Source organism: Uloborus diversus, chromosome 7, assembly GCF_026930045.1.
Source record: "Uloborus diversus isolate 005 chromosome 7, Udiv.v.3.1, whole genome shotgun sequence".
Classification (NCBI taxonomy): Eukaryota; Metazoa; Arthropoda; class Arachnida; order Araneae; family Uloboridae; genus Uloborus; species Uloborus diversus.
Window position 1 is genome coordinate 124,271,189 of NC_072737.1, and position 12,354 is coordinate 124,283,542.

The window sequence follows — 12,354 nt, forward strand, 5'->3', positions numbered from 1 at the left end:
CGTCGGATGAAAGAATATGAAAGCGTTGGTTTTCTCAGTAGCGTTTTATCGGAAAAATCGATTAAACTTAATGTATTTAAACATACGAGAGCGTCTCAAATATAATAAGTTAATTTTTGATGTTTAACTTGTTTACCATTTACAAATACAAAAGTGACGACCAGCAGCAGGCTCTGTGCCCAGCTAGGCTGGTCCTAGTAAATTTACAATCCCCGGTGAAGATCAATGGCCCTCTTAAAACTATCTACTTCCTTGCTCAATACCACCTCTTCCGATAAGTTGTTCCACGGTTCCACTACCCTGCTAAAATAATAATTTTTCCTAATATCCATGTTAACCTGAGATTTAAATAGCTTAAAAAAATGATCCCTTGTCCTGTTTTCATTGCCAAACTTTATCCCCGTATCATCTTTCATTTTAATAAATTTAAACAACTGAATCATGTCCCCTCGATCTCTTCTTTGCCCAAGAATACATTTTTAGCATTTTAAGTTAGCATTCTTCTTTGTTTGAGTTTGAGTGCAACGAAGAGCTATCGCACTTTTCGTGTTTATTGCACGGGTTAATATGCATCATGTATGATATACTTTTTATTACAGTGCAGATTACATAAAGAACACATGAAAGAATTTACATCAGAAAGAGGGGAAAGTACATCCGGAGCAAAGGTGTCTTGACCCACCGCCTCAAGTGGGAGAAGTAATCGCTTAGACCACTCGGCCACTGAGTCCCCAATTAGTAGACTTAGTAAACAAAAAATTCAGGCAGTGAAGACTACCTACATTTGTCGCACCCGCACCCAGCGTGCGCCGATCCCAAACTGACAAAATGGGAACTGGTTTTTGAAATGGTACTTTTGATTACAGTTATGTGTTTAGTGACACTCCCAAGGTTAAGACAAATCACAAAGAGGGGAAAGTACGTCCGGAGCGAGGATGGGAGTTGAACCCACCGCCTCAAGTGTAAGAAGTAATCGCTTAGACCACTCAGCTACTGAAGCCTCCAATCCCACTTCTCTTGTGGTGTGCCGAAAATGCGTAGAAGTGCAATCGCGTTGCTGTTATTATCACGCTACATAGACAACAATTTACTTGGGAGCTTTATTGTAGAGAAAGGGAAGAATATCTGGCAACCCAAAATATTACAGGAAGTAAGAAAAAGTCAATTACTTTAGAAAATTTTTGCGGGTGAAGCTTGGCAGTGTGAGGTATATGCAGTAAAGAAATCTATGGAATGCAACTTAGTTTGCGCTATATGTAAAAAAGGAATTCATAAACTTGAGCAGAAAATTTCCGTTGGCAAAAGTTACCTTTTTGAAAGAATCAATTATATGCATTTTTATTATTTTTCAGGCACAGAAAACTTGGCACCAAAACCTTGGAAATATATCGCCAACAATTTGACAAATTATAACACCACTTGAGTTAGCATTGAAACTAACAATGACTTCCCCCCAAAAAGGTGTAAAAGACGCTTTTAAGGAACATCCGAATGCAACCAAAAAGGAAGGTGCCCAACTAGATCCCACTAAGAGTCTTCGTATCAAATTTCACCTTTCTAGGACATACCGTTCGAGTTATGAGAGATACGTACATACACACGGACGTCACGAGAAAACTAACTCGGGGATCGTCAAAATGGATATTTTGGGTGTCTGTACGTTCCTAGGCATATATCCACGTGTGCTTCGGTTGAAAAAAACTCATTCGGGGGCGAGTAAAATGGAAATTAAGTCCGATTTTTGAGTGAGTTTTTTTTTTGCAAATACAATACTTTCAAAAAGAAGGAAGTTCACTTCCTTTTGTAAAAGGAAGTGAAAAAATAATACTCCCTATTTTTTCCCCCCACACGCTAAAATATGTAACCAAAACACTTTTCAGTATCGAAACAGGGGAAACGAGAAAGATCATTTTAAAGTTCAGTTGACATTTGAGGTAGTGAGACGCAAAGAGATGTAAGTGGACATTTCAAGTTGAGTAAAAAAAAGTTTACAGATAAGGTCCTAGGTAGGCTTTCATTGAAAAGCTTTTCTAAATCATGTTGTATAGCAGCACCTACCAGGGCTACCTCTTGCCCTAAGACAGAAGAGAGGGTCACCTACCATTTGCACTATCTCTACATTTTTAATTTTGCCACTTACATCCTTTTACTTCTCCCTGCCTCATTTGCAACAGCCTAGAAAAAATGAAATTCTCTCTCACTTCAATGTTCTCCAATATTCAAACCATTAGTAATATTCAAGAGATATTTAAAAAAAATTCAGACCTTCTGGCCATGGAAATGTGCTTCAGAGAAAAAACAAGTTCCTCCATGGCAGAGAACATTGCTCTTTTTGTTGTTTGGAGCAAGGAACTGAATGTGGCATATTGTTAGATTTTTCACCTCTGAATTTGGAAATTTAAAATTCAAAGCCTGTAGCTACATTTCAAATGTTCAAGAATTTTAAGCTATCGAATGAACTTTATTTTTTTCAAGCACTTTTCATGTTTTTTACAGGCACTTCTCCCAGCAAAAGTGGGAGGGGGGACTTTTTAGGCAAATCCAGCACAATTTCCGACTATGACTTGATACCAACACCTTTTTCTGTGACAAAACTTCTTTTGCGAATATCAAGCATTTTTCTTTGTGTTTCTTCAGTCAACTTTGCAGCCAATTTCTTCTAACTTTCAATACCGCTCGCTCTATGAAATATAGATTCCATAAGGTTTTGTTATGTGGCCTGAGAGGACAATATGTTGAAAGCATTCAAGGAAAATGTGAGAAAAAGCTCAAGAAATAGAAGTCATGGTGGATTCTTTCTTTTATTATAACATTCAAACATTTGGCAAAATCATTTTCAAAAATATAACACAATTTGATCACAAAAGTACTCGTTTGCTTTATATACTAATAATTAAATTGAAAGAGTACTTCAAAAACAATTAGAATAAAGGACTTTTCGGAATAATACTTGTCAATAGTAAATGTGCTTTACAGAGATTAATAGTTAAAGTAAAAAGTGATATCAGAAGTAACAAATTCAATTTGTTCATTTAAGACTATAAAATACTAAAAGTAAAAACGCTTTTTTTTTAGTTGTAAGGCCACAACAATATAAACTAGGGAGAGGAAAATATTTTGGAAACATGTATGAATGAAAAAAAATAGTTTATATCTTTGAAAGTACAACAATTTCAGAAATTCTGATTCAATAAAAAATATGCAACAATATTTTAAAGTATAAAAAGATTAACATTGATGAACATATATACATCACATACTAGCAACAGTTTTTGAAAATATATTTAAATTCAAAACATATTTTAAGCATTGTATGTGGTAGATGATACATTGCCACCATGTCCAGTCCAGTTGGTGTGAATAAATTTCCCAGGTTCACTGAGTAATTCATAAGTATGGGCTCCAAAATAATCTCGCTGGGCCTACAAACGGAAACAAAATACTTGTTATGAATGAGCTAAAGAACAAACTACAGAGAACATCTGAAAAAAAAAATATTGTTTTAATTATTCCTTTCATAAATTTGTTGTAATTTTAATAGTACAATTTAAATCTTTCTTCTGATGGTACCTAATGTAATTGCAAACAGCACATTTATGTATATCAACGCTGCTGTGGAAAGAAAAGTGCATTAAAGAAATGTGATCGAGATATTTAACGAAAAGCTTTTTGGATTCCATACTAACAATAAGGCAATGTTGGGGCTTTAAGTTTTTTTTGTGTGTGTTATCGTCAGTAGAAACCAAATAAGCACGACTACAATATAGCTCAAGTACAATAGATGACAAAAAAATGAGCCGATGTGTGTATCACATGGGCTCCCGTTACCATAGGGAATTACCAGAAGAGATTCAAAAATGTGCATGATAAATGTTTTACACAGGCAACCATAAATGTCTCGCGAAGTTCCTCCTAACCAGTAAATCTACCCCTGCTTAGCTGTAAACTTTCTAAACATTTGCCCTTTTAATTCATTTTTTCCTCTTGTATTAAATTACAGAATGCAAAAATGGATTCTTTGCCTTTACATCCTAAAGCTAATTTTAAACTCCTTACCACAGCAGAAGCCCTTCTACCACCCTTTATATATTCATATCTTTGAATAATCTAACGTTTAAAGTTGTCAAATCAGTACCCACATTTAAATCTTAAATATACCACTGACGACAATGTACCACACAAGGAGGGATGGCAGCACCCTTCCTTCTTAATTTTAGCTAAGGCATCCCTTAACTTATTGAAATCAATGCCCTTATAATTTGCATGCATAAGCATCCCTTCTACACTTTTTCATTTAATACTGCCATACATATTAAATATTATTCAGCAACAAAATATACTTGATTCTCTGTTTAAAATTGCTCTATTTAACGACACTTTCTATTGAAAGACTTCTTTCCAACGTCTTGGGCAGTGGTTTCAGAAAAATTCTATTTAAAAACGCATTCTACCTAAGAACTTTTTGTGGTCCCATGAAAGTAGTTAGAGAACAAGGAGTGTTTCAAAGCTGAAATTAAAATGGTAATAAGTAGTAGTAGCAGCTGAAAAAGGCGAGCAAACTTCATTACTAACATAGTAGTAAGTAATACCTGAATAAGATTAGCAGGCAACACTTCTGATCGAAAACCATCATAGAATGCCAGAGCAGTACTAAATGCTGGAGTAGGAATTCCCAATGTAACAGCAGTTGCTAAAACGTGTCTCCATGACTCTTGGCAATTGTCGATAGCATCACAGAAGAACTGATCCATCAAAAGATTGCTTAAATCTGGGTTTTTATCAAATGCAGTTTTGATGTTGCCAAGAAAGGCACTGAAATGAGTTTATAATGAAAAATAAAAATTGTGAGAAGAACATTTTTAAATGCAATATAAAAAACTCAGTAACTTCTGAAGCATTTGTATTGCTTAAAAAATACATTGCTATATATAGTTTATTTGTACTGTCAAATTAAAAATTTAATAAAAGTAGACTTTACTTCATTTTATTTAGTACAAAATGTAAATGTATATCAGAAAGAAAAAAAACCAAATTACAACTTGTATAAAGGTCGCAGAAAGCTTACTAAAAGAAATAAAATGTCATATACAGTTTTTGTGTATAATTACAGTAGACCCTCGTTTTATGCGGGGGTTACGTTCCACGGAAATGCTGTGTAAATCAAAACCGCATAAATTGAGACTTAATTTTATAGTGTTAAAAATATTGGTTAGGTTCCGTAGATAAAACTACTTCATTCTAGTGATGACTAATTGGATAAGTTTAATGTATACTTATATCGATTTTTATGCACAACATGCATAAAGAAAACAAATTTTGTGTTTTGTTTATAAAGAGGAGCTGGCTATGATAATCTTTTGGCAGTCAAAGAATTTTTCTCTGTAATTCTTTGCAGAACATTAATCTATCCATGACCACTTGCGTCATTTCCAGGATAGAATCTTCCTTCACTAAGAAATCCTAAAGCTCATTTCTATTGTCTAGGAATGGCTCAAATTTTTCAATGAGAACATTTTTGGTCATGTGTCATCAATGTTGATATCTTCATCGGTTTTGGCCTAAAAGCTCTTCTTCCAGTGAGTTCTGAACTTTATGAGTTTAATAACTTTACTTATGGAAAGAGCTTTGGAACCAATTAAATAAAATGTCTCTGGTAACCCAAGCTCGATTATTAGCATGCCAAAATGCAGTTTATTACGTGTAATTTGCAATCTTTAGGAATTTGGATTTTTAAAGAGGGGAAAATTTTATCTGTTTTCATTGCCTCACCGGCGTAAAACCGAAACTCATCAGCATAAAATAAAATAAAGGTGTCAAATCTTAAACCCCATATAATATATAAGTCTTTTTATTTTTTTCAGGAGAAAGTCATGGTTGAAGCAATATTAATTTTAAGTTTTATTTTCCATTGTGTACAAATTAAATATGCACACACTAGAACAATTTTCCAGGGCTTCCCTTCTCACCCACCTTTAAAGTAGTGCCTCAAAATTTCCCAGCTGTTCTCATTAAGAATTCTAGATGCAATGAATCACAATTACTATGATTACTTTCAACTTAATCACTTTGTTGGCACTTAACTAAATCCATAACGAATGAACTACAGTAATAACTTATACATATTTATTTTATCTCATTTCTTATTGACTTTAAATAATTCAATATTTGACTAAAAATGTTTTGTTCAGTTGAATCTTCTTATTAACAAGAACCCCTAGTTAGCCGGCATGCCTGCCAACTTTGCAAGTTAATAAATACGGTATATATATATATAAGTGTGAATTGAAACATTAATATTCCACTCTTTTTGTAGCAAGATTATGAATATTACCTTCTAATGATGCAGCCACCTCTCCACATAAGGGCAATAGAGCCATAATTCAACTTCCAATTAAACTCTTTGGCAGCTTCTCTGAGTAACATGAAACCTTGGGCATAAGATACAATCTTTGATGCATACAAAGCCTGCAAAAGTAAAAACAGATGTTTAATCAAAACATCTATTTTTTTAAAATAAACATAAAGTACTCTGTATACCATTTAATGATTGGTATATACACACTTACTATTTCAGGAGACAGTGAGATAATTTATTTTTAAGTTTTGTGATGATGAGTAAAAAATACTAGACGGAGCTTTATCTCGTTAGATAATAAATTTAAGTCAAGCAACAATATGATGCTCCTCAATTTTGCGAGAGGAAATGTTACTACTGAAATCAACATAACTACTCTGAATCTAGACTTTGAGGTATAATTAAAGACTCCAAACAGTGTATTTGCATTTAATCTCTGTACTATCTCATAAGAAGTAACATTAGATAGACTAAAATAATTGTTAATTCTGTATTTTATGGTCAAACTAGCACACAAGATGACAATTTTAAGGTTATTACTACTTTGTACATAAAAATGTATTCCACATTGAGCTATAACATAATCCTATAAAGCAATTTCCTTTATAACAGTGGTCCACCTTTTCTACCCGAGGGCTGCACCTGTAATTAAAATACTTCACACACACACAAGGGCCAGAACATATAAAATTCTAAAATATTAGAAAATTTTTAAAATCCCATGGGAAAACATGGAAAAGGAAAGACAATAAAAAACAAGCAATTGTTGTAGTCATTACTATGCTTTTATTAAATGCATCTGTTTTTCAGAAATCAGTTTCTGAATATTTGGCTCCAAATGCATTAACAATGCTGATAATCATGCTTCTTGATTTGCAACATTTAAAAAAAAACAATGGTCCTCACGGATCAGCTTTGTGGCCTACGGGCCGTAGGTTGGGAACCACAGCATTGTAATTATTTACCAGTGTTATGAAAGCGAGTATTGAGTTGACCCTTGTATGCACCAGACAAACATTTCGACTTGGATTTACATTAGTCCGGCTTTGAAGTACACTGCCCTGCTAAGCGCAAAAGTCGTATCTGCAGCCGAGTTCAAAATGAGTAATTGCATTTAAAGTCGTATGCTTTCATATGTTAGATTCAGATGCAACTTTTCCATAATTAAAAAAAATATATTTCCCATTGGCGAATGACCATAAAACATTGTAATTAGGTGAAATGTGACAAAAAAACACCTGGTGATGGTAACTCAATTTTCGTAAAAAGTGCACATACAATTTTTGTGCTTAGCATGGCAGTCCAGTACAGCTATATATTTTCTATTTTATATTATTATTCCGCCCGGCAACAGGAACAGTGTGAAATGAAATTGTGACAAGGACGCAACAAGGTTTTATCACACACTTTGGTTCAAAAAAAAAAGCAATTTTTTGGTAATAATATGTCACGTAACATATTAGGTGACAAGGGGTAAGGTAGAAGCATGACACTTTGTGATCTCCCTCTTTTTTTTAACAAATATGTAGAAAAGAAATTAGGACTCGGCCGATGCATCGGCGCCGATGGTTTAACAATTTAGCCATCGTCATTGGTGGCAGATGCTAACTTAGAGGAAACATCGGCCCATCAACCATAAAAAACCATCAAAAAGTCGATGGAATTGGCCGATGTTTTCTGAAAAAAAAGGACCTTTACTGTTTTACTTTTTAATACAAAGTAAAGGAAGTAAGTCAAAATGTTTTACTTAAATTTCAGTACAAATTTCTATTTTAGTCACCCCTGAAAGAATTTTCAATACTGCATTCAGATACAAAAGTTGGTTATTGCATAGTTTTTCTGCGGCTAGATGTACGAACGTATCTCTTATAAGTCATAACTCAAAAATGGTAAGCTGTAGAAGATTAAGATTTCGTATGTGGGGTCTGTGTATGTTCCAGTTGTGCACTTCACTTTTTGTTTCAATCGGGTATGTTCTAAAAGGCCTGTGTGGCTATTTCAATGCAAAAATAATAGAGCGTCTTAGACTGACGATCATTTGGTTATATATTGCCGAATTGGAGACTAACTTGGAAACAAATATGAGATGGCAAAACCGGTTTTTGTGAGACTCCTGTTGAACCAACGGCAATTTTTTATTTTCTGATATTTGTAATATGAATCACAGTAATGCAGTCTTTTCCGTATCGCTTTGGTGGAGTTACAAGTTTGGGGCCCGTTGAAATACATTTTCGGACCCTCTTTTTCTATCGTGGAACTTGTAAAACATTTATCGTAAGCATTTTTGTAACTCCTACGGGGCCCCTATGGCCATGTGGCCTCTCGCGCAATTGCAACATTTGAGATATTTTAAATCCGACACTGCACGTCAAAACAAACTGATGTACAAGTTTTAAAAGGGTTTTTCTGCTTGCTCTAAGGCAGGGGTTCTCAAACTGAGACGGGGTAGGTGCACACCTCTCTAGTGGATAAAGAGTGTCCTGGGAGGCATGCTTGTTTAGAAAAAATAAAATTTAAAACTATAATTTGCTGAATTTTGAGGTCACATGTGAATATTTGACATTGCTTTTTTTCAGGTTGGTGCAGTTTTCATCCACATATGAGTGAATCTGTATTTTTAACATTAGCACCACATACAAAGTTAAAGCATCAAAAGAAGGTATTTAAAGTAATATGATACACAGCGTTAATTACTAACATTCAGAAATTTATCAATCACAAACAATGGCAGCCCCCCCCCCCCACCAGTAGCTGGTGTTATATGCCAATCTTAGAGGAGAGATTTTCTCAAATTAATGTGTATTAGTTCTTTGATTTCAAGAGTTCTAATAATAACATGCTCAAAATAAAGTTATGTGTGTAATAATATACATTTTGCATACAAACTTACCATATACTTTCACTTTATAGCCTGTTTCAGTTTCAAATCCCGGTTTTCCGATTACCCTGTACTAAGATCACTAAGTAAATATTACATTTGATCAAGTTTTGTTTTGCAACTTATTTTAAATTAAAAATTTTAAGCACTAAATTTTTAAGTTTTTAAATATATTTTCCTATGCCTTCTTTAGGTTCACCAATTGAAACTTGGAAATTCTTTACTTTTCTTTCCTTCGTATATTTTAAAAGCAATTTTTCAGCTATGGTTTTATGGATAATCTATTGTAGTAGAAACAAATGTTTAAAATAACAATTTTGTGTTAAGACATAGCTTTTTTTCTGTGATAATAGATCATTTCCATGTTTTGACTGTAAAATTTCCTCTTCCCCCCCTTTTCACGTTTATTTTAATCCTTAATTTCAAATAATCAGTTCATCTTCATTATCATGGTATTATTTTTATTAATAAACTGTTTTCATATTTTATTCCCTCTACTTATGTTTTTTTTTTAATTTTTTTTGTACATATATTACGTTTCTACCAACTTCCACATATTTGTGAAATGTACGTATTTTACTGCATTACCCTTTATGGCAGCTTCGATTTTTTAAAGTATTTTGAATCCAATTGCAGCCGCTTCAAAATGCTTATTTTTGTCTGAACTCTTTGATCTCTTGGACATCAACAATGTTTATGATTATTTGGAACTCTTTTTTTTTCACTATTTTTTTATTTCCGAGAACACTTGCATGCGCCCACCCCCTCACTCTAATTCTGAAGTAAAACTCTAGTTGTATTTTTAAGTTGTTTAAAACTAACATAATTCATAAAATTAGAGATTTATTTTTTTCAAGTTTTATCTGTTGTTTAGGAAGAATTAAGAGCATTAATGTAAGAAATTGATTACAGACGTTTCGGATGGTGACATAATTCAGAAATCATAGAGACTTTTGAATAGTTTCTTCGGGAGTGCTGAAGTAGATTCAGAAACTCTTCCGAGGCGTTGGTGGTAGTGGTTCTGTACTGAACAAATGAGGTCAAAGTTTAATGTTGCAAGTTACTCCAAAATCAGAGGGTGACCTCCCCCCTTCTGTCATCATATCAAGCATTTCTTAAATATTTAGCGATTATTTATTTTGCTCAAGAAATGTCATTTTGCATTGTATTTCTCATACTTGTTTCACCTATAAATCGTAAAGGGCCGGCTTTTCTGCATCATTTATAGCAGCCGATTTTTTTTACATTTTAAATAACTATTTTATGTATTTTTAAGAAATCAACGACTGAAGTTACTTTTGTTTTCATCATTTTTTTAATAATAAATTATAGAAAAGTTAAGGATTTTCTATTATGCAACTTTTTAAATTTCAGAACATTGTTAAATTAAGAATGTTAGCTTGAACTTGTTTATAGTGCTTCATAAAAGATTAAAACAATCAAATTATTCAATGTTATGTCGGCCCATCGGTCAAGAAATGCCATCAGTAGAGCCCTAAAAGAAATGAGACATTTATAAACTGCCCCAAAGGCTGATGGCAACTTATAAACCTTACCTTTCTTATGTGTTCAACAAATTCTTTTTTATTTCCCTGATAGCGAAGACCAGATGGCCCTTTTAAATATTTGCTGGCTTTGACTCTGTCATCTTTTAAAGATGACAAACATCTTGCAAAAACAGCTTCTCCTAAATGAGCAATTTCAAATATTACATGCAAATTCAATAAAACAGAATTCTTTAAAAACATTCAGCAATATAAAAAATAAGTAAAAAATAAATGCACAAGCAGTATCACAGGGAAAATTATAAATCATAAGCAGTATTTTCCCTCAGCAAATGTCACATATTTATGTAAGAACTGAACTGAGCCTCAATATTCTAAAAATAAATTGTTCTTAATTACATTATTTCTTTAATTCCCGAAATATGTATTTTAAGTATAAACTTTCTAGCATGCAGTTTGATCTCTGTCAAATTGAAAAATCTTCAATCAAACTGGAACTGCAACTACGAAAGCATTCAACTTGCATACATAGAATCCACAGAAGTTTCATTTTTATATGCTAGAAAATTAATGAAGATCTATTGAATTACATAAGCCTTGGAAAGTGTCATAGCAAACAAAAATGTTTTAAATTCCTAAAAAAACTCCTGTTCCCCTTTATACAATGCCACTGGTTTTGAGCAGTAAAGCAACAAGTACAGTTTGCTCATTCCTATATTTAGTACAATTACAGCAGGGCTTTTCAAACTTCATAGCCACGGATATAGGTGGCTCTTAAAGGGGGCAACAGCCCCCTAACTTATAAAAGTGAAGGGGCCTTTGGCCCTCACTTTTCAGAGGTAAAAATAAATGATTGAAATGTGTTTTTTTTATAGGGCGGATTGATTTATTTCATGAAAGTAAAAACTCAAACTAGATGAACTTTTCTCATCTTATTTCATAAGAATGAAACATTAAAATGGAAGGGGAAAATCTGCGGTGGCCATTTGTCCTGATTTTTGATGACATATTCTGCATTTTTATAAGTTAATAAATCAATCAATATTAAAAGCCAGCAATGTGGCCCAATTTTACAAAGAAAAAAAAGCGTTAGGGCCAGGCCCCCTAACTAAAACACTTCTTTTGACCTCCATCTTTTTTACTGCACCAGCCATCTATGGCCATGGACCAATGTTCAGTGTGAACACCTGTGATTAGAGGAATACTTGCAGTTAGTAAATTACTATTTAAAGAATTTGTGTGGATTGAAAAGATCGGATACATATCAAAATATTGTATTTTCAATACTGTATTAATCATTAAAAAAATTGTATTGCTTATAAATAAAGAACATATCTGTACCTATAAGTGTTACTGGCATGCCATATTCTAATGCAGAAATAGCTGTCCATTTACCAGTTCCTTTCTGAAAAAGTTACATATAATATTTTTATGTTTTAGATATGTTTGTGCAAATGACAAATTTTTAACACATGTGAAAATGCATAACAGAGCTATGAGAAATGAATGTGCTTGACAGAGCTATTAAAATTTAGTTTCAATTTAACATTTTCATGTGCTTTTATAATTTCTATCACAGATGATATCATATGACTCATTAAAAACACAGAAAAGAA

At 33.2% G+C, this 12,354-nt stretch overlaps 1 protein-coding gene across 2 annotated transcripts in view; it reads right to left on the reverse strand.

Moving 5' to 3' along the window:
• Positions 1 to 2,782: 2,782 nt before the first annotated feature.
• The window catches only part of LOC129225577 (6-phosphogluconate dehydrogenase, decarboxylating-like), a 70,945-nt gene continuing 61,373 nt past the window's right edge, over positions 2,783 to 12,354 (reverse strand). For both annotated transcript variants that reach the window (XM_054860027.1, XM_054860026.1), the window contains 5 exons: positions 12,080 to 12,143; positions 10,790 to 10,920; positions 6,332 to 6,465; positions 4,590 to 4,812; positions 2,783 to 3,422 (listed from right to left, as the gene is read on the reverse strand). In XM_054860027.1, coding sequence (XP_054716002.1) covers positions 3,303 to 3,422; positions 4,590 to 4,812; positions 6,332 to 6,465; positions 10,790 to 10,920; positions 12,080 to 12,143 — 672 coding nt within the window. In that variant the 3' untranslated portion in view covers positions 2,783 to 3,302. The remainder of the gene's footprint in view (positions 3,423 to 4,589; positions 4,813 to 6,331; positions 6,466 to 10,789; positions 10,921 to 12,079; positions 12,144 to 12,354) is intronic.